The sequence below is a fragment of the Clupea harengus genome, chromosome 4 (genome assembly GCF_900700415.2).
Source record: "Clupea harengus chromosome 4, Ch_v2.0.2, whole genome shotgun sequence".
In the NCBI taxonomy this organism is placed as follows: domain Eukaryota; kingdom Metazoa; phylum Chordata; class Actinopteri; order Clupeiformes; family Clupeidae; genus Clupea; species Clupea harengus.
Window position 1 is genome coordinate 20,362,216 of NC_045155.1, and position 24,903 is coordinate 20,387,118.

The window sequence follows — 24,903 nt, forward strand, 5'->3', positions numbered from 1 at the left end:
AATTAATTAATGGATGGATGAATGAGAGATAATGGATTTTAAGCCTCTAAACCTGGACTTTAACAGTTCCCATTTAGAAAGGGAGCTGGTACTTAATGGGGAACTGTATGAGTAATGTATGTTGTCATAGCTCACCTGGTATTCTCCTTGTAGTGTCCCCACAAGCAGAGTGACCTCCTCCACCACAGACAGGTCGTGCTGGAGCTCCTGAAGCTCCTGGTAAAGCCGAGGAGGTCCGAGAAACACCTTCCCTGTAACACGCATCACAACCGGCCTCTTCATCATGGGCCAAAAGCCTTGCCCTCTCCAACAGGAGCATTTTTTAATTACTGCTTTATAAATAGTATTTGTAGTATCTACTCCTTTCTGTAATAGCATATTTTCCTTTGTCTTGTATGGTGTGCACGAATGGCTTGTATGAACCCATTCATGTATGTCTAGGTTTAGGTATTTTTTAATGAATGAGCTTTGCCTCATACATGCGCCAAAACCCCCTCAGGATTACATTCTGTTTTTCAAAACTTCCAAAAGCACACAAATTCAAAACCAGAATTGTACCGGCAGCACTCACTGCAAGAACTGATGAGATGACTGATGGCTTTTAGACTCCCTAGAGAACAACATAATATCAGCATGTCTGGGATTACAGAGTAGGAAACATGATGAGTAGGGATAGACACTGGGAGCTGCAGCCCTGTAATTACTTCAGTCCAATAAGATAGGCACAACCTCTTACAGGTCATTTGAAAAGTAGGCCAGCCACCATTCACAGGTAGCCAATATAACTCTGATGTGAACAAACAAATATGTTCACATTCACAACATTCATACTTTGTCACCAAAGCAAATTGTGTGTGTAAGCGTCCTTGAAGTCCTCTGAATATGATAGATTATTTTTACCTCATCCTTTACCTCATCCTTTCATGTCTGCCTTCCATTTTTTTGGAATATCTTGAAAGGTAAATTATTTACACCAGAATTGCAGGGATCCAAACCAACGTTCCAACACAGACACACAATTTATATTCAGCAATTACTTTTGTCTCCACCTCACAGCCTACCAGTCACATCCAACATTCAGTGCCTTCAATTTCTAACCATTCTTAAGCAGTCTGACACCATACCTGCTGTTATCAGAACAGTCACATGATTCCAATCAGGTAACAGGTCAAGATTGGCCATAGAAATACTGTCTCACAGAAATAAAGAATTCCATGTTCAGTTGACCAATTCCATGTCCCAATAAACTGTTCCTATACTGTGGATAATCTGGAGAACTAGTACTATGGCTAACCTGCAGTGCTAGTACTGTGGCTAATCTGGAGTTGCTTTGTGGCTTACCTGGAGTGCTAGTGCTGTGGCGTTTGTTGTTGCTGAGCTGGTAGAGGTTCTCTTTGCTTGGCGAGCCTTCTTGCCCGACCTCCACTGCCTGCACTTGCAGCAATGGGGCGCTCCACTTCACTGTGTACTTTTGCCCCACTGGAACCAGACTGCTGATATCCGGAGGACCCCTGACAGGTGACAGACAGACAGACACTCCTGAGGACTTTTCTGGTGGCTTGCACACCGTCTCAACCAAGACCAGTTGTGAAACAAAAAAAAGATCTAAGGCCCTTTGAATTGTCATGAAAGAATTTAAAGAATAACTAATGCAATTAGCAAGCTTATGATCAATTGAATTTGCAGGGCATGAAATGCACCCCTCTGCGATTTAAGGTCATTCCTATTCATGTATTCTTGCATTATGCATGATCAGCATTGTGATTAGTTTGGTGAGGCTTTTCTGAGTGCTAGGACCTTCACCCGTCTAAATTCCCTGTGAAATGCAAACTGATCGGCCTAATCAACATGCTCTGAGGATCAAATGACCCAAGCATCATTAGGAGGCACAGCAAAGTACCCCAAAAAACTTGCAGACGTTACCATCTTTCGTGAATGATGTTATCAATGCCGCTCTCAGAGTTACTGCTTAGGTGAGGGACAGAGAGGAAAAGTGTGGCCTTCATTATGAATCATTGTTAGGGTTTTGTCACAAGTGCAAGCCAGAGTCATGTGGGTAAGTGACATCACTTTCTACACACTGGGTTAGATCTGTCAAAAGTAAACCAGCTCAAACAGAGGGAATAGAGCCGTCTGTGACAGGATGTGTGCATTGGAGAAATACTACTTCACTTCCAAGGTCTCAAATTGCACCGCCAGTGAATGCACGTATGGTATCAGTAAATGTATTCATTCAGAATGTATGTACAGAAAAGAGGAAAATAATGAATGCATGCATGTCCATTCAAAGCATTCACTCACTTGAGGTTGAGGTTTGCGCACACGAGGGAGTCGTTCAGGAGGAAGACCTTGCGCTCCTTCGATTTGAGCACCTGGCCCTTTTCGCCGTAGACGGTCTCAATGAGCGTCTCGCACAAAATAAGCTGCCGCTGATCAGCGTTCAGCTGCTGCAGGAGAAACACCCACACAAGGACACAGAGTTATACATGATGAGGCTTTCATGCCGGAGCCCATGGCCAAACAGGTAGGACATCTCATGCTTATGTATGCCTGGGACATTGCAAACCAGTGGGAGAAAAGGCACATGCTGATTTCATACAGCAGTAAACTAAGCTTTTTGTATATGTGTAGGTAGGTAAACCTGACTTTCAATGATACACATTTGTTTGCATCTTTATACCCATTGTCGTAATATCTCCACACAGTGGGGGCCAAAACAAACCTCGGAACAGTATAGAACTGGCAGTGTCTCTGTTTTGCATACTAAAGCGTCTCTTATATCAAAGGGGGGCATTATTATGACTACGGGGAGCTGTAGAAAAAAGGGGAGGGGCTGTGTTTTTTGCAGTTGAATGCTGCCGGCGAGATCACAACACGGGAGAGCAGAGATTAGAGCACCCTCTAGTGAACGTGACGAATTGTCAAAGAGCCATTCTGAAGCAGGGCAATCTCATTTCTCCCGCCTCGCCCGACACAAACGGCAGCAGTCCCACGTCTGAATGCAACCCAGCTTGAATAATGAGGCCCAAATACATATTCCCAAATTGGCACAGCTCACAATCTATCTCAACAGTTGGGCAGGGCTATATTTGCCTGTTGAATTATATGTGTGTGTGTGGTTTTTTTGTTTAGCTTTTTTACAACCCAGACAATGTGTGGGAGTTTAGGCACAGAGATGCCTGCAGAGGACCAGCTACAGAGGGAGCAGGGAAAACTAGGGTAGAGGTCAAAATCAATGGCATTCTTTTTTGTTCATTTCTTTGTCTGTTTGAATGTCTGAGTGAGTGACTGACGGTTTGCTTGTTTGTTTGCTTGTTTGTTTGCTTTCTGTGATTGTTGAGACGACCTCTCCCACCCTGCTGAGGTTGCGGTCGTTGACGCTGCGGGCGAGCTGCTGGATCTCGGCGATCTGGTCGGCCATGCGCTTCTGCTCGTTGAGCTGCTCGGCCAGTGTCTCCAGCTCAGTCAGAGCCAGCTGCAGAGGCAGCCGGTCCTGATGGTCCACCGGAGTGTTCTTCAGCATGTCCTATTCCAGGAGAGAGAGAGAGAGAGAGAGAGAGAGAGGAAGGAAGATAGACAGACAAGGAGGTGGAGATGTCAACATGACATTGAGTCTGGTTGCATCTTCTTGCATCAGGAGGGAGTTTATTAAAAAGAAATCAGATGAAAATCAGTCCATGAGTTCAAATCGTGTGTCATTAATTTCTTTCCACTTTTGTCTTTCAGCTTGACAATTTATCTCTTTTAACCAACTTATTATTTTCTTCACTGCCTATTTCCCTTTTCCCAATGTGAGTAGTTGTTTATACTTGACTTGATTTCTCTCTTTGCTAACACTGTTAAAATGCCCATGCTGACTCAGTCATGTAGATGACTGTCATGGGTCTCACCACTGCATGGTCATATCCACTCAGTTTCACTTCCCTTCATAAACCACTCAAAGGAACATCTACCATAATGAAGCACTGTTCTGACACTACCTACTAATCATTGGGACTATAAAAACCAACTCAAAAGGAATTGGGAAAAAAAAACATTTAGTCACAGATGGCTTCATATAACTCAGCCTGTCTCCTGCCTCCTGCCCCCCACCCCTGCCCCCCACCCCTGCCCCCCACCCCTGCCCCCTGCCCCCTGCCCCCTGCCCCCTGCTCCCTGCTCCCCACCCCTCTGCTTGTTTATATAATTCTCCAACCCAGCGTGTTTCACCTCTACAGTTTTGTCAGTGACTAATTTCATTTGTTTTAGAAACTTGCTTCAGGTTTCAGGTGATCCATAAAAAACCTCACGCACCCCTGGGGTGACATCATTGATCACATCCACCTGCCGGTTCACCCTTCAGCAGAGGGTGACCTTTGTGCTTTGCCCTGTTGTGTAACTGTGCTGGAGGTGCTCTGTCAGTGTGCCCGGCGCGGCCACAGCTACTGACCTGCAGCAGGAGGATGAACTGCGGGAAGCGCTGGATGGGCTTGACCATCAGGCCGTACAGAGTGATCCTGTCAGTGCTGGACGCCTGCTTCCTCTGGGAAGATGAGAACAGAGTATGGGGGGTCAAAGGCTGTTGCCATGACAGCGAATGCCTTACCGCTCAGCTGTGTCCGAACATCCCAAAATACTTCTCACAGAACAGGGTAATGACCGGAAGCTTCTTATCATCACGAAACTGCAGTTTGCGGCCAGTTTGAGGTTCCATTCTATTTTCATTTCCCTTTTAGGCCACAAACGGCACTCTTTTGACTGTGAAAAAGTCTACTAGACTTACATTTTGAGTAAGGCACTCATTTTAATGGCTATGGTTTAGGTTTATGAGTAATCTGGGGTTAAATAGGGTGAGGGTATTTGATAGGTCATAGATAATTTAGTCTCTGTACAGTGTTTGGTCTTGTTATGTTTGTTATCATCATAGGCTGATGTCGTGTTTTATTCAAACATATATATGAATAGAACAGCTGCATATTCAGATGTATTCTGTCAAGTAGTGCCTGAGGAACAACTCCTGCTAACTCTTCCATGCAAATTCAGACTACGGCGTTCACCTTGAGGAAGTCCAGAAAAGCTGGTTTAGACATGCACGCCTTCTTGATGAGAGCCATGGCGTTGGTAAAGTTGTTGACATATTCGCTGTACACATCCAGCACCATAGACTTGGAAAACTGCAGGAGAAGAAAATCAGAAAAGGACCTCTGAAATGTGAGACAGCTTTTCTCTGACCAGAAAAAAGCAACATGGGGAAAAAGCTAATTTCCATTAAATTAAAGAAGAAGCTGTAGCCTATTTTTCGACTAAAAGAGAGAGGCAGCGTAATACACTTTTTTTCTACAAGAGAAAAAAAGCTTGCACCAGTCACAAGAGGAGATGAGCTGATGCACATGAAAGTTCCAGAAAATGCCTCCCTATTACAGTTCTGGGCAAGTATTGCGACTCCGAGAGAAAGAACTTGGAGTCGGGAGAAACGCCAGTGGTCTTGATTTCACAGTGGGAGCCCTCGCCACTGGGCTTGCTCCTGCTATTTCAAAAAAATAATAACCAAGGAGCCAGCTTTTCTTTTCCTTTTGATTAACCTCACTATCTCACTGCGTGCACTCCAGATGCCAACAGCAGTTTGGGGCAACACAGGAAATGAATGAACAAAGCTTAAATAGAAATGCTGAGTATAGCAACACGTCCTCTTTTCCTCCTCCACCGACCACCACTCCCTGGCTCAGAGTGTCTGCAACAAAGGAACAGAAGTCTGAAAATAGGCCTGGCTAGAGGAAATGGTCTGTTTAGAGGCGTCACGGAAGCCAAAAGCAAGTCGAAGAAAATTAATGACCCAGAGAAAATCAGACAGGTTCATTCCCATCATCAACAGTACAGCCAGGCTTGGGCGGAACCTAATTATAAGCATTAATCTAAGGCTGTGCTGCTACTCCTTAACACTATTAAGTCACCATAGGAGGATGAATACATTAGCAGTCGGAAGTTTGGGACAAACAACTTTGAATATGCACTCAACTTAATCAAACTTAGGTAATTATTTGTTCTTTCAAGGAGTAACTGAGGAGAACTTTCTCAGCAGTCATTGTCAGATTCACTCCCTCATTTAGGAAGACATTTAATAATACGGTCACTTTCATTTTCAAAGGATAACTCATGACATGCAATTAAATGCAATTCATGCAGACACTTGTATGACTCCCATAGGCTCCCATAGGTAGTAAGTATTAAAACAGTTGCCTACGTTATGACCGGGAATGCACAAACACAAACATTACTTACACATTCCATAATCACGGAATATAGCAGCATTATTTAAAACTGAACTATCACTCTCTGTACCTCAGTAGATAAACCGGTAGGGCACTACCAACACAAACATCCTGGGCTCAACTCCCTGGGAATACAATCACAGGCTAAACGCTTCCTTCACTATACTGTAAGTCTACTCCATCATGCACACTTGATCCACACTTTAACGCTTGGGCACAAGTGCACTCATGCTTTCAGCCCCATTTCTCAAAATAAGCCATATCCCCATATCCCCATATCCCCATAGCATCATAGCATCATAGTACCGTAGCCCCATAGCATCATAGTACCATATCCCCATAGCATCATAGTACCATATCCCCATAGCATCATAGTACCGTAGCCCCATATCCCCATAGCACCATATCCCCATAGTATCATATCCCCATAGCATCATATCCCCATAGCACCATATCCCCATAGCATCCTTTCCCTATATCCCCATAGCACCATAGTACTGTAGCACCATATCCCCATATCCCCATATCACCATTTCCCCGATGTACACAACTAAGGCCACTAGCATGTGGCAGTTCACACAGGGAACCATAAAAAGTCTTTAAGAAGACAAGTACACTTGACCAAGCACAGGCACAGGGATTGGAACTGACCCCCAGAGGTTAATGTACTTGGCTGAGACTTACTGAGGCCACAAACAGGTCGCCTATCATCTCTGTGGCATCCCACTCGGCCACGCGAGAGGCCAGCGCGATCTGGAACATGGAGTGGCACTGTGTGATCTCTTTGAGGCGGTAAAAGATAGGCTGGAACTTCTTAGGGTTCACGATCTTTGGCTCGGCTTCCAGTAAGGGTTTGTGGTATTCCTGAAACGAGAAAAAATATTTAGAATTTTTGTCTATTTTTGAAATGCACATTTTCCAAGTTATGGTGGTGTTTCCATATTGCTAGCAGTAGTGTTTGGTAACAGACATAGTTCTTCTATCTCTTTTCTTCTTGATCCATTTGGCCTCATTTTGGGGACACCCAATTTATCCAATTATGTATTAGCCAAGCAGATCCAGTATCATACGTGCTCTGCCTCTTGCTTGTAGAGATAAATGCACGTGCATAAATTACCATAAAAAAAGATGTGCACGTCTTTACCTCTAGTATTCTCTTTAGGGATTCAAGGTAGCTTCTCTCACTGTCGATTATGGAACCAAGAATATGACGTCTCACAATCTGAAAATCAAACACACCAGACCAGCAAATCATTTCAGAATGGTGATCAGAAGACATTCTGTACAAGGGCAAAAGCCAAACCTTCTTTTGTGGATGGATCCCCATGATCCTAATTTAGAAAAATTGTGATGTAAAAAGATCAGTGATTTTGGGGGCTCATAACATGCTGTGACTTTGTAGCTGAGGCATCCATTCATCTGTGTGAATTCAAAGCTTATTTGCATGGCCTCGTCTATTGGATTAAGGGTAGCCTCGGAGCATGTGTGTCTCTGTTCTCCACTCCTGTCAGTGCTGTTTACCCACAGCATTCTAAGGACTGATGTAAGATCACAGCCTTGGCCCAAAAGCCAGATTAAATCTGTTTTATGCACACATGCGGACACAGACACCACACACACACACACACACACACACACACACACACACACACACACACACACACACACACACACACAGACACAGACACAGACACACACACACACACACACACACACACACACACACACAGACACACAAACAAACAAACACACACACACACACACACACACACACACACACACACACACCTGCTGGTTGCTTAGGCCTTCTGGCATCGGACTCAGCTGTGGGGGCGGGTGTTTCACCTCAGATAAAGTCACGTCCAGATAGCCAGACTCATCCTCTGCGTCCTCTGTAGAGTCAAACACACACACACACACACACACACACACACACAGACACACACATACACACACATACACACAGACACGCACACACCACACACACACACACACACACATACACACACACACACACACACACACACACACACGGTTTAGTTAGACTGCCTCCAAACCTCCTCCTTCTCAGTTTCCCTCCCAGGCTATCTCATTCCGACATGATAAATCACATGATACTCCAGCACAACAAGACCCAAAACAATGCAGCTATTACAAAGAGGTACATTAGCCACTGCAAGCTGTGCATTTATTATAAAATGAATCACCATAAGGCTAATACAAAAAACAATATTATTTTCTCCACACAGAGTACCACAATTACATTTGTAATATCTTACTGATAAATAAGACCTTGAAACAAACAAACAAAGAATAAAATAATAAAAAACGTTACCAACCCGTGAGTTCTTTTTTGTTCAGGAAGGAGACCTTCCTCATCATGGCTATTTTGGTCTTCTCTAGCCCATCTTTGGTCCCATCCCTGGCAGCCTTCATGAGCTGTTGGACCTGAGATGAGAGACGGGAGAGGGACAGGGAGACAGACACACACAGAGAGACTGAGAGAGAGAGAGAGGCTGTGAGGTTGACGGCAGATGAGACAGCTCCTGGAGCGCACAGGTGGGGTGGGGTGAGGTGGGGTGGGGTGAGAGCAGTGAGACCAAGACGTCTGAACTGGGAGACTCTCAGACCCTGTGGAGAGAACGACTGGAAACCCCACTAGTTTCTGTTTTTGTTTTTGTCTTTATGTATTTATTTTTGTGGTTTTTAGTTTCAGTTTAGTATGAAATGAAACTCCTGAGTGTCCCTGAAGTGAAAAGCAGTCGAGAGAGAGTTACATAACGTGGTAACACCTAATCCCAACATGTAGAAACGTGCTCCCGCAAGTCAAGTAGCTGCAAATGGCTTTCAAAGCGGGCTACCATGGCTGCCTTGACAGCTCATATAATATGATAAATACTGTATCATTGCAACTAATGCAATTTATAATATGATAAATATCACTGCAACTAATGCAGTTGTATCCATACTGTGTTTAAGGCACTTTGAGAAGCAGAGAAGCAGAGAGAGGAAAAGAGGAAAAGGCTGATTGACAAAGCAGAGCGGTCGTCTCGTCAGCAGGTCAAGGCCTTGCATTGTATTCGCATTGTTTTCACACACTCTCTGGTTATTTAACATGCGGAGATGTACCTTGGTGTCATAGTTCTGTTTGATCTTGGGGAAGTCCCGCCCGGCTAAGCGCACGGCGAGCTCCCGCTTGGTCCTGACACATCGCTCCTTCAGTCCCCTCACATCCGCAGAGGCCTACGCGCCAGCGCCATGCCCACGACCCCAAATCAAGTTTTTGGAAACATAACAGCGTTCCGAGGCAGCAGGCAGAAGGAGGGAGGGCAAAGGTCAGGGAAAGGAAGGATGAGGGCAGAAGAAACAGAAAAGAACAGAGAGGAAGAGGCAAAACAATTCAGTCCAGCAGACAGAACTTCAAAGACAGTCACTAGAGAGGCCAAGCACACACAGAAAAGTCTGTTTTGGAAGCAAGACAGTGGAAGAAGAAAGTGAGCAAATAAATAATGCAGCTGGTAATCAGAAAAAAGTGCTGCAGCCCAACTCAAAGAATTTGAGACCCCAACACACCACACCACACCACCACAGTGCAGATCCCAAATGCATTTCTCACTAGTCACACACCTCTATCTATATAGAAAATATGTAATATGTTGGGCCAAACGACAAGGAGATACACAGGCGTATAAAATGCTGACACAACAATCGTACATTCAAAAACCCCACTAACATCCAAGAATAAAAATTTGGAGTGTAAACCTGGATTTACCTGACAACTCTGGTGACAGCAGGGAGTGCCTGTGGTGTCTGACAGCTCTAACATAGCTGAGAACTAATCGTGGACTAAGCTCTCTCAAGAACGTGTGCACATACACGCATGCACACACAGACACACACATACACACAGACGCACACACACAGACACACACACACACACACACACACACACACACACACACACACACACACACACACACACACACACACATGCAAAAAAGGCACATTCAGTAGGCAACGGTTATGTGAGGGGAAGCACTTAAGAAGAAGAAGAACTGAGAGAGACTGGTAGCCTTGGGGGGAGGGGGGCACTTTTCCTTAACTTACATTCTGTTGTGTATCTTTTCGACTCTTAAACAATAGAGGGTCAAAGCGTACATCTTACAGGTTTCATGCAGACATGACCTGCATTTTTAAATCTGAGATCTAAAAGCACATCTTTCTGAATCAAAAAGGAAAGAAACTAGGAGACCTGTACAACCTCTATTAAAGGCTTGTGGTTGAAATCCTGTTGAAATGCAACTGTACAGCTTTGTTGTACTTGTATGGGGAAACGTTGCCACCTTGTGGAAACTATTGTCACTGCAATAGATAAGGTTCAAACTACTAAAATTCATGCTTTCACTTCCATTTAAAGGAGTCATCGTATGCCCATTATAACATGGTTCCTTGGGGTCTTAATGAAATGTCTGTAACATACTTTGAGGCTCCCTTCATGGGGCTAGCTAGTGTATCCAATGCTGGCAAGAAAAATGAGGGCTACGTTAGTAGGTGTAACGGGAGAGGTGGGGGTAGTCCAAGGCCATGTAGAGAGACTGCCTACATGGCTCTGGGGTGGTGTAATTGTACTGAGCGCCCCCTGTGACGTCACAGTGAGGAGAAATCTGAAGGGCTCGCTGAATCACATCTTTTCAGACATAGACAGCCCATAACAAACTGACTGGGTTGTCTCATGTCAGCGTTTTTGAGTTGGTAGGCACGACAGATACCCAAATCTATGTGCAGAAGCACTGAAAAAGTGACATTTTCATAATATGCTCCCTTTCACTCATTTGCTTATGGGTAGAATCCCTGCTGCTATCTTGGGCGTTCAGAGCACTTAGATCAGTAAAAACAGTCCTATGTACACCTTCATTTCACTCCCAAAGATGAGTCTGCAAAGGTGCACATTTCAGAGACAGTCCCCTGTATCCTAACAGGCATTTCAGAGACAGTCCCCTGCATCCTAACAGGCATTTCAAAGACAGTCCCCTGCATCCTAACAGGCATTTCAAAGACAGTCCCCTGTATCCTAACAGGCATTTTACACACAGTAACTCCAGTGTCCTCACTGATCTTTTCCTAAATAACACCCAACCACATCATGTTACCTTGCTACGAGCCGGTGGTTTAGCCTCCTCATCTGAGTGCTCATCGTAGCTCTCAAATTCACTTGAGCTCCAGCAATCCTCTGTCCCCTGCAGCTGGTCAGGCCTCTGCACGTCCTCATACACCTGGTCATCAACTGAAAAACAGATGTTTGGACACATTAGAATGAAAAGTTACCACATAACCATGTACCTCCTCCAACCGCCGTCGGCATTTTCAGGGCAGTACATGGCAGGTCCAATTCCTTTTAACCAAAGCTACATCGGGTGAAGTGAAGCTAACAATAAATGGTGTTTTAATGGTGTCTCTGCAGTCTGTGTCTTAATCTCAAGACATTGTATATGCTAAAGCCATATGTTCTAGTTGAGGGATGTCTAGGGAATATTGCCTATAAACAACCCAGCAGAACAGAAGAATGGACCTGAGACTAACCTGCGTTAAGAGACTGCGTGCTCTCACATGGCACGTCATCGTAAATGACATCGGTACGGGCGGGGGACTCTTCCTGGGTTGGCTCAGGGGCAGCGGAAGGTCGACCTGGAGGAGAGTTGATGTCAATGAAAGCCCTACTGATGAGGACTGGTCTTGGTCAAATACCATATGGTGTCTAGATGTTAGATGTGTCTTTCTTTCACAACTCCATAAGATCCATTGTAGCAGACACTGTGATGGTGTTTGTTCTCATGCTGATCTCAGGGCTATATAACCTCCATGGGTTGACGTACCAAGCAAATAGTCCTCTCAAGATGGTAGTCTCCATATGTATATACTCACGTCATATTGTATAAAATAGGTGATTGCTATTGCCAAATCTTACTGGAGAGCCGAATAGCTCTCATTTTGATATTGATCTTGCCATGAATAGAAAGAGCACAACATCATGTACTAGGGCCCCATTTTGTCATGGTGCCATGAAGGACACACTGTCACCACTGTTCATTGTGCTGCGCTAGACAGGGAGGCTACTAATCAATACCTCTAACTACTGGTTGAAAGAGTCTGTGTGCATGACCATGAGGTGAAGGGGAGGAATCAAAGGCTGGCCCATGGCCTCATGCCTCCCATTCTAGGGGGATGATGCCAGAGTTCCGTAAGGTTTACCCCATAACTCAGTGTAAAAGAATGCTAATCTGCGCAGGGCTATTACTCATGGGCTTCCCAGATGTGTTTGGACCTCTTGGTCTTTGAAGTGATCCCAGAGAAATATGCTCTCATTGTTCAGACAAACTGAATGATACTTGGACTGTTGAAAAACGGACTCTCTCCACATGCCTCAGGTATGGTAAATGTATATTATAGATTTAAAGTCAAGTAAGTATAGTAAGGTAAAGACAATATACTAAGTACATACTCCACTATTGCATCTAAGGGATCTGGGCCCATAAGTAAGGAAGAGTATGGGACGGTCGTGGGAGACTAGGGGATAAAGGTGGGAGAAGCAGTAGTGGGGGCCTGGGACAGCAGTACAACGAGGCTAGTCACTCTTAAGCGAAATTTATGCTACTCCGATTTCACGGAGTCGGACATAGGGAACGCCCCTCCGAACACAGGGAACGCCTCTCCGACTTTAACCGCTCTCTCCGAACCCTCTCCGAGCACCTCGGAGAGGCTGTCGTGCACCTACTCATTTTTCTAACTTCCCGTACGAGATTCCCGTACGAGGTTTGCTCGGAGAGGGCTCGGAGTAGCATAAATTAAGCATTACACTCATCTCCTACTGGGGACCTGTACCTTTGTGCAGCCGCAGTGTGAGTTCTGAGACAACACTGAACCATTCCCGGGAGCGAGCAGGTGTCTGGGCTGAACACACAGACACACACACACACACACACACACACACACACACACCTGAGTACCTGCTGTACACCTATGGAGCCAATTTCTCGTGCCGAGATCGAAGAATATTTTGTGGGTGTTCCTGTCTCAAAACATGCTGGTGATTGTTTTGGTTTGATGTTCGTTCAAACTAATTACAGCCATGGAGAAAACACATCACCCCAAATCAATGGTGTATCAATGATTCATCCAAATCAACAGTGAAGGAAAGAAAAATAATCCATTTATATTTCAGACAGATCATGACCTCTTCCATGGTCGGAGTAGATACAGTATTTTCAGGCATATCCTTCCACAGATTGAGACCTCATTGAAAGGTGTAACTGACTTGACATGACTGCTAGTTCTAGTTCCTGACGGAAATGTTTCCGTCCAAGAAAAGCATATTAAACTCAGGCTCGGGCGGAGCCTTCCACACAATCCTTCGCTCTAGATGGGGTCAGTGTTTCCTTTCAATGAGGTAATACAATGTCTGTCTTTGATTAGCCAGCGCAGAGTGTTTGGATTTGCTGTTACCATGCTGATTTGACCGAGTGTGATTTCACAAGTGCTCTTTCTGTGAGTCAGAAACTACACATTTCCAGGAAGATGTCCCTCAGTGTGATTACGAGAGAGAGAGAGAGAGAGAAAGAAAAAAGAAAAAAGAAAAGAAAGACTGAGAGGGAGAGAAGAGTATGAGGGAGAAAGGGAGAGACGTCGAGCTCCACCACCAAGCCACAAACCTGTCAGAGCTTGAGTGCGGCCAGACTTTTTTACGACAGGGGTGTAGTAACACTCAGACTTTAGACCTGCGAGCGCCACGACACACACGACACCCACGACACACACAACACACACAACACAACACACACGACACACACAACACAACACACAACACACACAACACAGAGTGGGACATGAACACAGGCGCAGACTGTCTGGACATCTTTAGCAGCAGATCTTAGGCTAGGGAGAGAATGCTGTGTTAGCTGAAAGTTGGGAATGACCTGAAAAGCGTACTTCCAGCATTTGAGGAAATATACTTTCAATGGAAACAGTGTGCTTTTCAGCAGAGCAGATGGAATGATGCAATAAGGTGTTGCCCACAGATACATTACTGTGTATGTGTCAGTAATACAGGGAGGGACGCAGATGAGGAAGCACTAGTCATACGTACAACAATCACATCGTAATGACAATAACATCAACAATAGTCATCACTTAAAGAGGCTGTTGCATTAAAGAAACTGACCTTTTTTCACAATATCTACATACTCAGATACGTGTGTATCCCCATTAGGGAGTTTTGCCCTAAACACTATTTTGATAGGAGTGCACCTTTAATAGTAGCTGTAGTAGCAGAATGTACTGTACCTTCATAGACGTTGTTTGCCATCCAGGAAGCCTCTGTCTCTTCAGACACCCTGGGCCCCACGGAGCTGCTGTATCAGGGACAGAGTAAAAAGATCATATTTCCCAGCAAAATCAAGCCTCAACAAAAGCCTTCAATGGTCTAAATTAGATTACATTCAAGCAGAGTGAGACCCTATTCCTGGGAACATGAAGCCATCACCTGTGTCATAGTAATGTTGTAACACAACAGGCATGCTGTCCTCTTCTATACTTTCACAACACATATGTCATTCCTCATGTCATTTCTCAACAGTATGTGATCATATAGAGGGTTAGATAACAGCAATCTCTGCTTCAACCCCCCACAAACATAGACACTCTCATCCAGAGGAAGCCTGGTAATCATGAATAGGAATTCAGGAGGCCTACCCATCAGGAGACTCTCTGGCCACCATATCTGTGAGACAGAAAACAAATGGGTTTAGGTGTACTGCGTTGCCGAGGCGTTGACAAGAACTGACAAAACACAGAAATCCTCCCATTGCATAGCTGCGTAGCTGGACGCGTTCCAAATATGTGGGTGGGTGGATGGTGTCTCAATTCTCCAGCTGTGTCTGGGGAGGTGTACATGTACACCCATATTCTCATTCATACCCTGGAAGTAGTAGGCTGGCTTGTGTGACTAAGATGGCAGCCTCTGTTTTATGAGTGCTTGAGTTGACAGTGGCAAAAGAGGGAAGAGAAAACTTCTAAACAAAACTGGGCAGCAGTACAAACGTAATTCATTTATGGGGTTTCACGTACAAAAGTCTGGCTCCAACAAAACACAGAGATATGCAATTGGCGGATGCACTTGAGGCCAACATGTTTCAGGTCTACATGTGTTTCCAGTCTTTCAAGTTTAGCTGTGAGCAATGTGTTATTTTGCATTTCGACAGATGACAGTGCATGCTTTCGCTGTCACAAAGTGACAAATGTTTTGAAAGTGCAGGGACGCCAAGCTACAGAAAACAAATGACACTGAATGGACACAAAGCAGCCATAAAAAAACATCTGTGATAAGACTGCAGTATTTTCAACAACTTTGACTGGAAAGCTCACACCATAAAAGACGCCTGTCTTACAAAGCACCTTACTGTTCCAAAGCAGAGGTATGGGATATACCATCAGGTCACATAGACCTTACTGTTCCAAAGCAGAGGTATAGCATATACCATCAGGTCACATAGAAAGGAGGAAACTACCATTGGATTGGTTTATCATTGGATATCCTACCTGGGCTGTTACTCTGGTTGTCCTGACCTGTAGGAGTCACGTTGACACTGACTTTGTGACTGTTGTCCCCTGGAGGTGGTAGCCCCGTGTTGTCCCCGGGAGGTGGTGGTAGCACCGTGTTGTCCCCGGGAGCTGGTAACACCGGGCTTTGAAATGTGGAAAGGACCACTGCTTGCTGGGAGGCTCCATTGTTGAGTCCTTCGTCCACCTCAGAGTAGAATCCTCCGTCCGCCTCAGACTTCTTGGCCTGGGCACTGTCTTCATCAGAGTCATCAAACTCAAATTTCTCTCCCAACTCTTCCTCTTCATCTTCGTCTATTTCAAGTTGATGCTGATGCATTGGGGGTATTCTAGTAGGCATGGAGTCTAGAAAAAATACATTACAGTTCTGTTGTTTGCTCTTTTTTCATTTTTTTTAAACATCATCTTCATTTATACAACTTCATATCCTTAATATAACATGTATACTTTCATAGACTTGTAATCAGGAATTCTCCTAAAAGCTGATAATGTTCCCAAATTGATGGGTTAACCAAAACAAAGTAATAGAAAAAGCCAACAATCACATAGAAAAGAGAGAGCATTTCGGTGCAGAACAAAGTACTCTGAAACAATGAGTGCAGAACAACAGGGATTGTACTCGCAGTCCCCATCATGCCACAAAGTAATGTTTCATTTACGCAGCTGAAGAGACGACTCTATCACACAGAGCTTGTGTATTGTTTTGTTGAAGCAAGTGGGAAAAACAAGGTTCAACATGCATTGTTGAAACTTCACAGAAGTAAAAAAAACTTGAATATTTGACAAAAAGTATAAAAACCTGATAAATATATAAAAAATGGTTCTGACAAATTACTTGATTGATTGATTTTAAAAATGGAAACAATTGACAGAGTTTGACATCAGCCATCATCATCTTTCATTACAACTGAACACCTGCTAAATATCTGCTGAAACAGGATATAACCTATATATCACTCCATCTACTGCCCTTGATAACCATTCGTTCACATACTTTACCCATCAGCTTTCTCTTCTACTGGCTAAAATAATAAGCAGATGGCATTGGGGCTTCCTCAGTAGTGCTGCGGCTAAGGTAACAGGTGATGAAATGGATTACACACACTTAAGCATGTGACCATATGGCCTTTGGAAAGTAGCCTCCACGCTCCATGCACTTGATCTGGGTAAATGTTTTCCCTCCTCTCTGCAAAACTACTCAGCATGGCATTGATAAATAAGTAACCTTTCATCATATAACAATGATTGCTCAGCTGCAGGTGAGACTAAACGTGGGTTCAAGGTTCCTGTTAAACTAGTGTAAGTGATGCTAATTCACCCCCCTCTCTCTGTGACTGGCACACTCAGCGAGCAGTTGACCCAAAACACAAAGTCAAACTAATTCTGGTATTTACCTTGCTTGTGGTCCTCTTTGGTGTCATTGAAACAAAAGAATGACAAGAAGTCTGTTTTAGTAGGGTGAATTTTCATCGGCGTCATGTTTGTCCCAAGCATAACCTGCACACCTACAGTCTCCCTGCTCACTGCGTGAGTGCATGCCAAAGAATAACAGCATATGGTGCAGGGGCAGACCCACTCTGACAACCAACATATGGTCCTCTGGCCAAGTGGTCCAATGACCGTTCTCAGCTTGGCTGGGATTAAACGGTTAAAGTGCTGCAAGCAGTCAGGCTGTGCAGGAATGCTTGGAAAGGAGGCTGACCTGGACAGACATGCTTCTGGTAGACCTAGATTCGGACACTGGGTATATGTGGCTTACAGTAGCCATTCTTCTAACCTCTCTTGACCCTGACCCTGTTTTAGTCCTGAGTATAAATAGTGCCTGTAACCAAACTAAAAAAGGACAATTTTCATGAGAACCTTTGTGTGAGGGGATTTTAAGTTCAATGGGTAAAAAAAATGTAAAAGATGATGCTGTTCTTATTTTCTATTGTTAGTGCTGCTGTTGATGATGAACGTGGTGGTGATGATGATGTCAAGTCAAGTCACTTTTATTTATATAGCACATTTAGAAACAACAGGAGTTGACCCTTTCCATTCGAGGCAGATGGATTTCCAATGCAAGTATACATGAAGAAGAGGAGTAAGAGTTAAAAGCAGGACTAAGAGAACACACATAAGACAAATAAAAGCACAAGAACATGGGAGTATTCCAAAAGGTGGGTTTTGTTAAAACTCTGATTTGGTTAACCCAAAGATGAGGTAAGTCAGACTTAGGGTCAGTTACCATGGTAAATGAGTCTATGAACCTAACCTGCTTGCTGGCAGGTTTTCGTTAACAGACCCTGAGTGTCTCCCTATCACCTCCCTCCTGTTGAGCAGCTATTGGACTTTTGGTGTCCTTTCCTTGTTGACCTGTCAGTGTTAAAGCCAAATTAATTTGCATAGACTTTTGTCAGAGAAGATTTTGAGACCCCGAATAGATGTGCCATCATTCCTTGATGACTACCTAATCCAATATTACCATTTTTTTAATTAAAATAAAAGTTCAATCATATTTCACCACCTTTTCATCTGTAATTTTAAAAGAAAGTGTGGTACAAAATTAATAGACACACTCATTGACTCAAAAAATTCAAATTCAAAATGATTGCAGTTTGTTTGTGCTGGTTTGAGTTTGTTTTTTAAGTAATTTTTAAGTCACTGTCCAGAAAAGGTCAAGTTGAATTACTTAAAACCCATATAAGCACAAACTATTATTTTTATGGCAGCAATACAGCAATACTTTTAATAATTGTATGATGGCATGGGGGATCAGCTTCACGGAGGTCTGTAGCTGTGTTGCTTTTTTCCCCAGAACATGTGCTCATACTCGCCATAAGCATGTATCAGAACTAGGGCTGTCAGCGTTAACGCGTTAATCTATGCGATTAATGTGGCCGCGATTAACGCGATAAAATATTTGAACGCAATTAACGCAACTTTAAAAAAAATATATATATATTTTTTTTTTTTTTTTTTTAATGCCTTTATTTGTATAGGACATGAAGTTATGACAGGAAGCGAGGCGGAGAAGAGGTGGGGAGAGCATTGGGAAATTACATCAGGCCAGACTTGAACCTGTGTCCCCTCGGGCAATATAGCCCGGAAGTAGGGGGCTTGGCCTACCATTTTATGAGAGCGATGAGGGACAGGTGGGGCTTGAATAGCCCCCCTTGTTCAAAGTGGGGAATGTCAGAAAAAGTTTGAGAACCACTGCGGTAGTTGAAGATGGAGAGAGCTGAGGGATTGTTGGGCGGAAAGTCTCTGTTTAAGAGCCAAAATGACGGAACAATCGACAAAACTAAAGTTGTATGTAGCATTTGTCAAGCTGAATTTAGCTATCACCTTAATGCAAAGCACCCGAAAGAAAGCAGTCCCAGGTTAGATGATCGCCAACCCATACTCCACGACTTCTCTAGGAAAATAACTAGACCAGTCCGTGAAAAGGTTACCATTTAGGATGACAGTGACTGTCGGCCCATCAACATAGTTGAGGACAGTGGGCTGATTGAGGTGATTCGAATTGCTTCAGGGGAAATTCTTACGATTTACCGTCAAGGGGCACCATTGTGTTAAAAAAAATACAATTAAACAACAGTGTCTAAAATACACGCTGTCTGAAGTGATTACTTGTTTATTTATAAGATTTAGTCTTAAGAAAAAAATTAAAACTTTTAATCGCGATAAATCGCGATTAATTAATTTCAAAATGTGCGATTAATTAGTTAATTTTTTTTTATCGATTGACAGCCCTAATCAGAACTTCTAACTCCAGTCGGGTGAAGTAGGATGACTTTGTTTTCTTGCCGGTTGCCATGGTGACTCGTAGTATCGGAGCTCCTTTGATGATGGCTTTTTAGTCATCGGGCATGCACTTAACTCATGCGCTTAGAGTGAACATACTTAAAATTGATTGAACTGAACTGAACTCAGATCAGCTGTTCTGAAGCTGGAAACCAACTTTCCCATCTCAGGGTTCATCAACTCAGAGTTCAGGGTTAGGCTCAGAGTCTGTTAAAACTGCATTCTGGAATACGCCCCAGAAAGAATTACCAGACAGACAACAAAAACATGATGAGGTAAGCTGAGGTAAAATAGATTAAGGAATAATACAAAAAGGCTAGATTAAAATGGAAAACACATAAAAATGTATAAAATGATGAAATCAAAATTAAAGTAGTAAAATAAGAAATTAAGAGAAACTGAATACAATTTACAACAGATTAAAACGCATTAAAAATAAATTAAGAGTGGACTTGACAAAAACCATGGGGCAACCTCAGACTAAACTAAAAGCAAGAGAAAAGGTGGGTCTTTAAATTTGATTGCAAATTGTCAGTGGTGGAACAGGACTTAATGTGGGGCGGGAGACTATACCAAGCGCAGTCACGTTTGGTTTCGAGGCATGGGTGGGGAACTGAGAGCAAAACAGCTATCATTTGGCTATGGTTCTAAGCTGATAAAAGCTGCCCTTCACAACACATTTAAAATTAAATGAAGTGTCCAAGAAGCCACCGGGCACATTGCTTAGGCTAGTGACAGAGCTAGGAGGGACAAATATAATTACTTCAGCTTTGTTTTCATTTAGTTGAAGGGAGAACATCGCCATCCAGCATTTTATGTCATCTATTCTAGACAGCTAAAGAGTAAATCCTTAACTTGTAGGTAAAACTGTGTATCATCTGCATAACAGTGATACAGACCATTGTATTTCTCAAAGACAGCACAACAGGGGAAGAATGTATAAAATAGGCCCTAAAATTGAATGCCAACTTTTTATAGTTGTATGTCTGTTATTTTATATGGAACTTGGCGTCTGAAATAAAGATATATTATATATATGGCTATATATATATAATGGAAGCAGGGAATGAAGAACAACTTCCTGTTCTGACTGATAAGGTTATTTATCTCAGGTAGGAGGTAAGCCATTTTAACACTGCCCTGCAGACCAACTTTGCCTTTCAGGCGTTTTAAAAGAATACCATGGTCAATTTGGATCAAAGAGATCGGGCAGGACTAAAATGGCACAATATCCAGAAATGACAGAGAGAAGGATGTCGATGTGCTTTCAGCAGAACTCTAAAATCAGACGGGAATGTGTTGATGTTGTATGTGTCCAAGAAGGAGGACACCTGGGAGCAGACTACTTTTTCCAAAATCCTCGTCCAAAATAAATGGAAGCCTGTAGTGTTCATGGTCATTGGGGTCTGGGCTAGGTTTCTGTAGTAGGGCTTGCATAATTGCATGTTTAAAAGGGGCAACTCCATTTGTTAAACAGCTATTAATTCTATTAATAATAAGGGGGCAGATTGTGACAAAAACGTCCTTGAAGAGGCGTAATGTGTATAGGGCATGAGGTGGGATTCATGTGTGAGACCACCTCAGACAGCTGGGAGAATGGCACTGGTTGAAATGGCTGAGTATTGACTGAGTGGTGTGTCTCTGAGGGATCAGAGTCTGGGAGTGAGATGTGAGATCTGATATGAGATTTTGTCAATGAAGAAATTCAGAAACTTCTCACAGGATTCAGTAGTGGAAGCAGAGGTTGCAGCAGGATTTAAGATAGAGTTAACTGTGTTGAACAGTATTAGGTCTGTGGGCATCTTTAAGATAAGATAAGATAAACTTTTATTAATCCCTGTAGGGAAATTCAGGAAATTATTAATTAGTTAAGCATAATATTGAGCCTTAGTTGTCTTAACAGAGCTTTGGTGAAGCTTTATATTAAAATTGTAGTTAGTCTTTTCCATTTGAGCTCTGCCCTCTCACAAGCTTGTCTAAAAGCACAAGAGGAGTAATTCGGCCAGGGGGTACCAACAGTGTTAGCCTTGAGTCTTTTTAGCTTTGAAGGAGCTGCACAGTCCAGAGTGTCAGAGCAGGATAAGTTAAAGAGAGTGACCAGCTCTTCAGTGACAGTGCAGGAGGGAAGGGCATCTGAGACACAAGGCAAGTGTTGATGTAATGGGCAGGGGACAAGACAATGTGGATTCAAATACAACCATAAGATGGTCAGAGACACCAGTATTAACAATTTCAAGTTTGGAGACAGAGAAGCCAGATGATAACACTATATCAAGTTTGATCCTTGTGTTGGACCCGACACTGATTGAATGAGATTAAAAGAATCCACCAGGCATGTGCTCTGAATACTCACCTGAGACTGGAGGGGATTGAAGGGCGGCCATCTGTTCGACCTGTCACATCAGTCTCTGGTAAAGACAAAATTATGCCATGGAAATTGGAATTGAATATATAGAATATTGAATATCGAATATAAATAAGATTACAGTAGCATAGTTATTAGTTATTTTATAATATGTGAGCCTTTTTTTTTAAACCCACATATAAATACAAAGAAAGACGGAAAAAAGAGGCTATCATCACTTCACTATATATTGCCTTGCTGATGCTGGATATGATCAGGAAGCAGTTCTGTAGTTGTCAGAGAGAATCAAGCTGATTCACAGGGAAACTCAGGCAGACACAGTTGTCAGGGGAAGTCTGTGAACTTGTGAAATTCCTCAGCAGTATGGGGCATATCCAGGCATGCCCCTGCACACCCACAACCTGAGCGTTATTGACCAATGTCAGCCCCAAAGCCCCATTCTGTCTAAAAAAGTGAGTTCCATTCATCGGAAAGTAAACACTTCTTATACACCATTGGGAATTAAGGAGAGTTATAAATATATCCAAATATATCCTTCTCTGCTACTGTAATAATTATTTGATAACACTCCCCCCCAAAATTTCTAATAAGTGAAGCAAATTGATGTGTGGCCCTCGACCCCCAGACTCTCCCCTTCCACTCCAGAGTGACAGAGGCCATGAATAATTCAGAGGTCTTGAGCCAGCTACTGACCGCTCAGAGGACCCAGGACACATACGGTCTGGTGAATAGACAATAGCCCAAACAGACTTCAGGAGCGTACAGTGAGTGAGAGAACAGCGCTGGGATTGTTACGACTGACAAAGCAGCATGACCTCTGCTCTGCTCCACACCACACCAGACTGGACAGGGGTACGGCATCAGGCCTTCACTGAGGGATGATTATAGGACTCATTAACAGGCACAATTACATGTGCAGAACTTAGCAGATGGATGAGGTCACCCCTCACATCTGATCCGTCCCTCAGGGTGAGTGAAGCCTCTGGGATTCCTCGGCTGGTTACATTATATTCAGACCAATAAGGACATTGGGACGCTTTTATTGACAAAATATTAAGAAGGAAGTAATTCAATTCGTATTATGCAAAATAATGCATGAATTTTCATATTAGTTTTGAAGTCACGGTCAGTTGAGTTTAAATAATTGCCTTGTGATAAGGTATCTCACAGTGGCTGTTGAACTAACATGACCTGCCCAAAGCAAACACTGAGTGTACGGGTAGCCAAGGCTTTCACACAGGACAGCCAAAACAGTCCTCCAGAGGACTGAAACTGTATCAAATTCTTTAAAGTAAGGAAACATAACACACAGTACACTGCCCTCACACAGAAAGGGCAAGACAGTCAGATGGGCTACTTAAAGTGTATCAAACCATTTACATCAAGGATATGGTCAATCTGGCACGAGTATCACTTTGGACACAACCTAAAGGGCTGAGACATCTGATTACAGCACATCCACAGAGATTTGCCCTGAGTGCCCCCTCCTTTCTCACACTGGTCCACTCTCACTCCTTGAGCCCGCCCCTCTGCCCCACACATGCACTGACTGTCTGTCAATCATAAAACATACAGAATTAGCTCACTTCTCTCTAGGAGTTAAATGTTCATATGTAGTGGACAAGGGCTCCCTCAATTCTTAATGGTTGAATGGTTATATACCTCAGCACCCGGCAATGACAAAGAGAAATTACTGAGAGCGTTGTAAAGAACTGAACAGCAATTATCACAGCACTCACTAGCATCATATCACAAACTTAAAAGACATTTCCCAAGCTCCACAAAAAAAAATGACGTTATCCTGCTGTGAAAGCCTGACAAACGTTTTAAATATTTTGAAAGCAACAGATTTAAATCATCTCTATAGATTTCAGCGATATATACATAATTTTTTGCTGACACCAGATCAACTGCTCAGATTTCAAATGTTCATGAAAACAAAGCTTAGCTTTAAAATGCCCTTAAGGTCCCCCTTAAGCCGGTCAAGTGTTCCGTCTCACAGCCCAAAATCTAGAGGTCATCACCGGGAAGATTCATCTGGCAACAAATTCCCCTGAGCAGTAGCAACAACCACCGCCACAGTCTCTGCTCTATGTCTGCTGGGGTTCTTTCTCTGGCTAACAACAGAGAGATTAAACAATGCACAGTAATTGTTTCTTCCATGCCCCTGACCCTCTCCAAAATGTCCCACCCCCTGCAGTGGGGTCCAGGCTTTGTTGCTGTGTGGTGATGCAGATAGACAGACAGAGAGCAGACAAGACAATAGACTCCCACCTTCCATCAATCATCAGTACGACCGACTGACAGTGAATTAACTTACATCTCCACCCAGTCTTTAATCCAGAGGTTCTCCCAGGAAGTCAGAAAGCTGTCAGCCGCGTCTTCTCCCTAGAACTGCACCCATCTTTACGCAGTGCAGCCGCTCTCTGCCTCTGGTCCAGATGACCCAACCTCTCCCTTCTCTCTCTCACACACACACACACACACACACACGCACACAATCTCTCAGGGCTAAAATCCTGTTCCACAGGCTTCTGCTGTTTACTTTCTCATAACAGCCCAACTCCACAAGGCTGGCAGCGCTCGTTCCAGGGACAGGAAACTCCTCTCTCTCTCTCTCTTTCTTTCTCACTCTCCCCCTCTCCGTGTATTTTTTGACCCATCCCTCCCTTTTCTCTTCCTATCCCTCCCACTGACCGCGCACTACACTGCACATGGACAGACTAGACATCCAGCCCACACCATCTCATGCAAATGAATGAAGCCCCCACCAGCCAATACCGGGGCTCTGGGCAGAAGTCTTCACCAATCATAACAGGGTAAATCCTGGGACGTTCTTTTCAACACAGGAAGACTCAGACGGGAAAAGTGAAAGGGAAATATATTTACAAT

The 24,903-nt window shown here is 43.6% G+C and overlaps 1 protein-coding gene across 1 annotated transcript; it reads right to left on the reverse strand.

Annotated features, from left to right (window-relative positions):
* Positions 1–6: 6 nt before the first annotated feature.
* Positions 7–24,846, reverse strand: LOC105894220 (rho guanine nucleotide exchange factor 10-like protein). Its single transcript, XM_031566669.2, has 22 exons — positions 24,332–24,846; positions 22,000–22,054; positions 17,255–17,269; positions 15,840–16,205; positions 14,994–15,021; positions 14,586–14,653; positions 13,955–14,020; positions 13,128–13,196; positions 11,829–11,933; positions 11,399–11,532; positions 9,378–9,491; positions 8,588–8,696; positions 8,037–8,140; positions 7,393–7,470; positions 6,933–7,112; positions 5,037–5,153; positions 4,430–4,522; positions 3,356–3,526; positions 2,302–2,447; positions 1,924–1,965; positions 1,342–1,511; positions 7–251 (listed from the first exon to the last, which is right to left on the reverse strand). The coding sequence occupies exons 2-22, from the start codon at positions 22,028–22,030 to the stop codon at positions 7–9; spliced, it is 2,451 nt and encodes an 816-aa protein (XP_031422529.1). The 5' UTR covers positions 22,031–22,054; positions 24,332–24,846.
* Between the last annotated feature and the right edge of the window lie 57 nt (positions 24,847–24,903).

Bases quoted from the DNA above. Each gene is read 5' to 3' on its own strand.
- LOC105894220 (XM_031566669.2), bottom strand. From the start codon at position 22,030: ATGGCCGCCCTTCAATCCCCTCCAGTCTCAG. The intron at 13,197-13,954 runs GTTTGTGGCTTG...CTGTGTGTTCAG, and splicing joins CCGCACTCAAGCTCTGACAG to CCCAGACACCTGCTCGCTCC. The intron at 7,471-8,036 runs GTGTGTGTGTGT...TTTGATTTTCAG, and splicing joins AAGGCCTAAGCAACCAGCAG to ATTGTGAGACGTCATATTCT.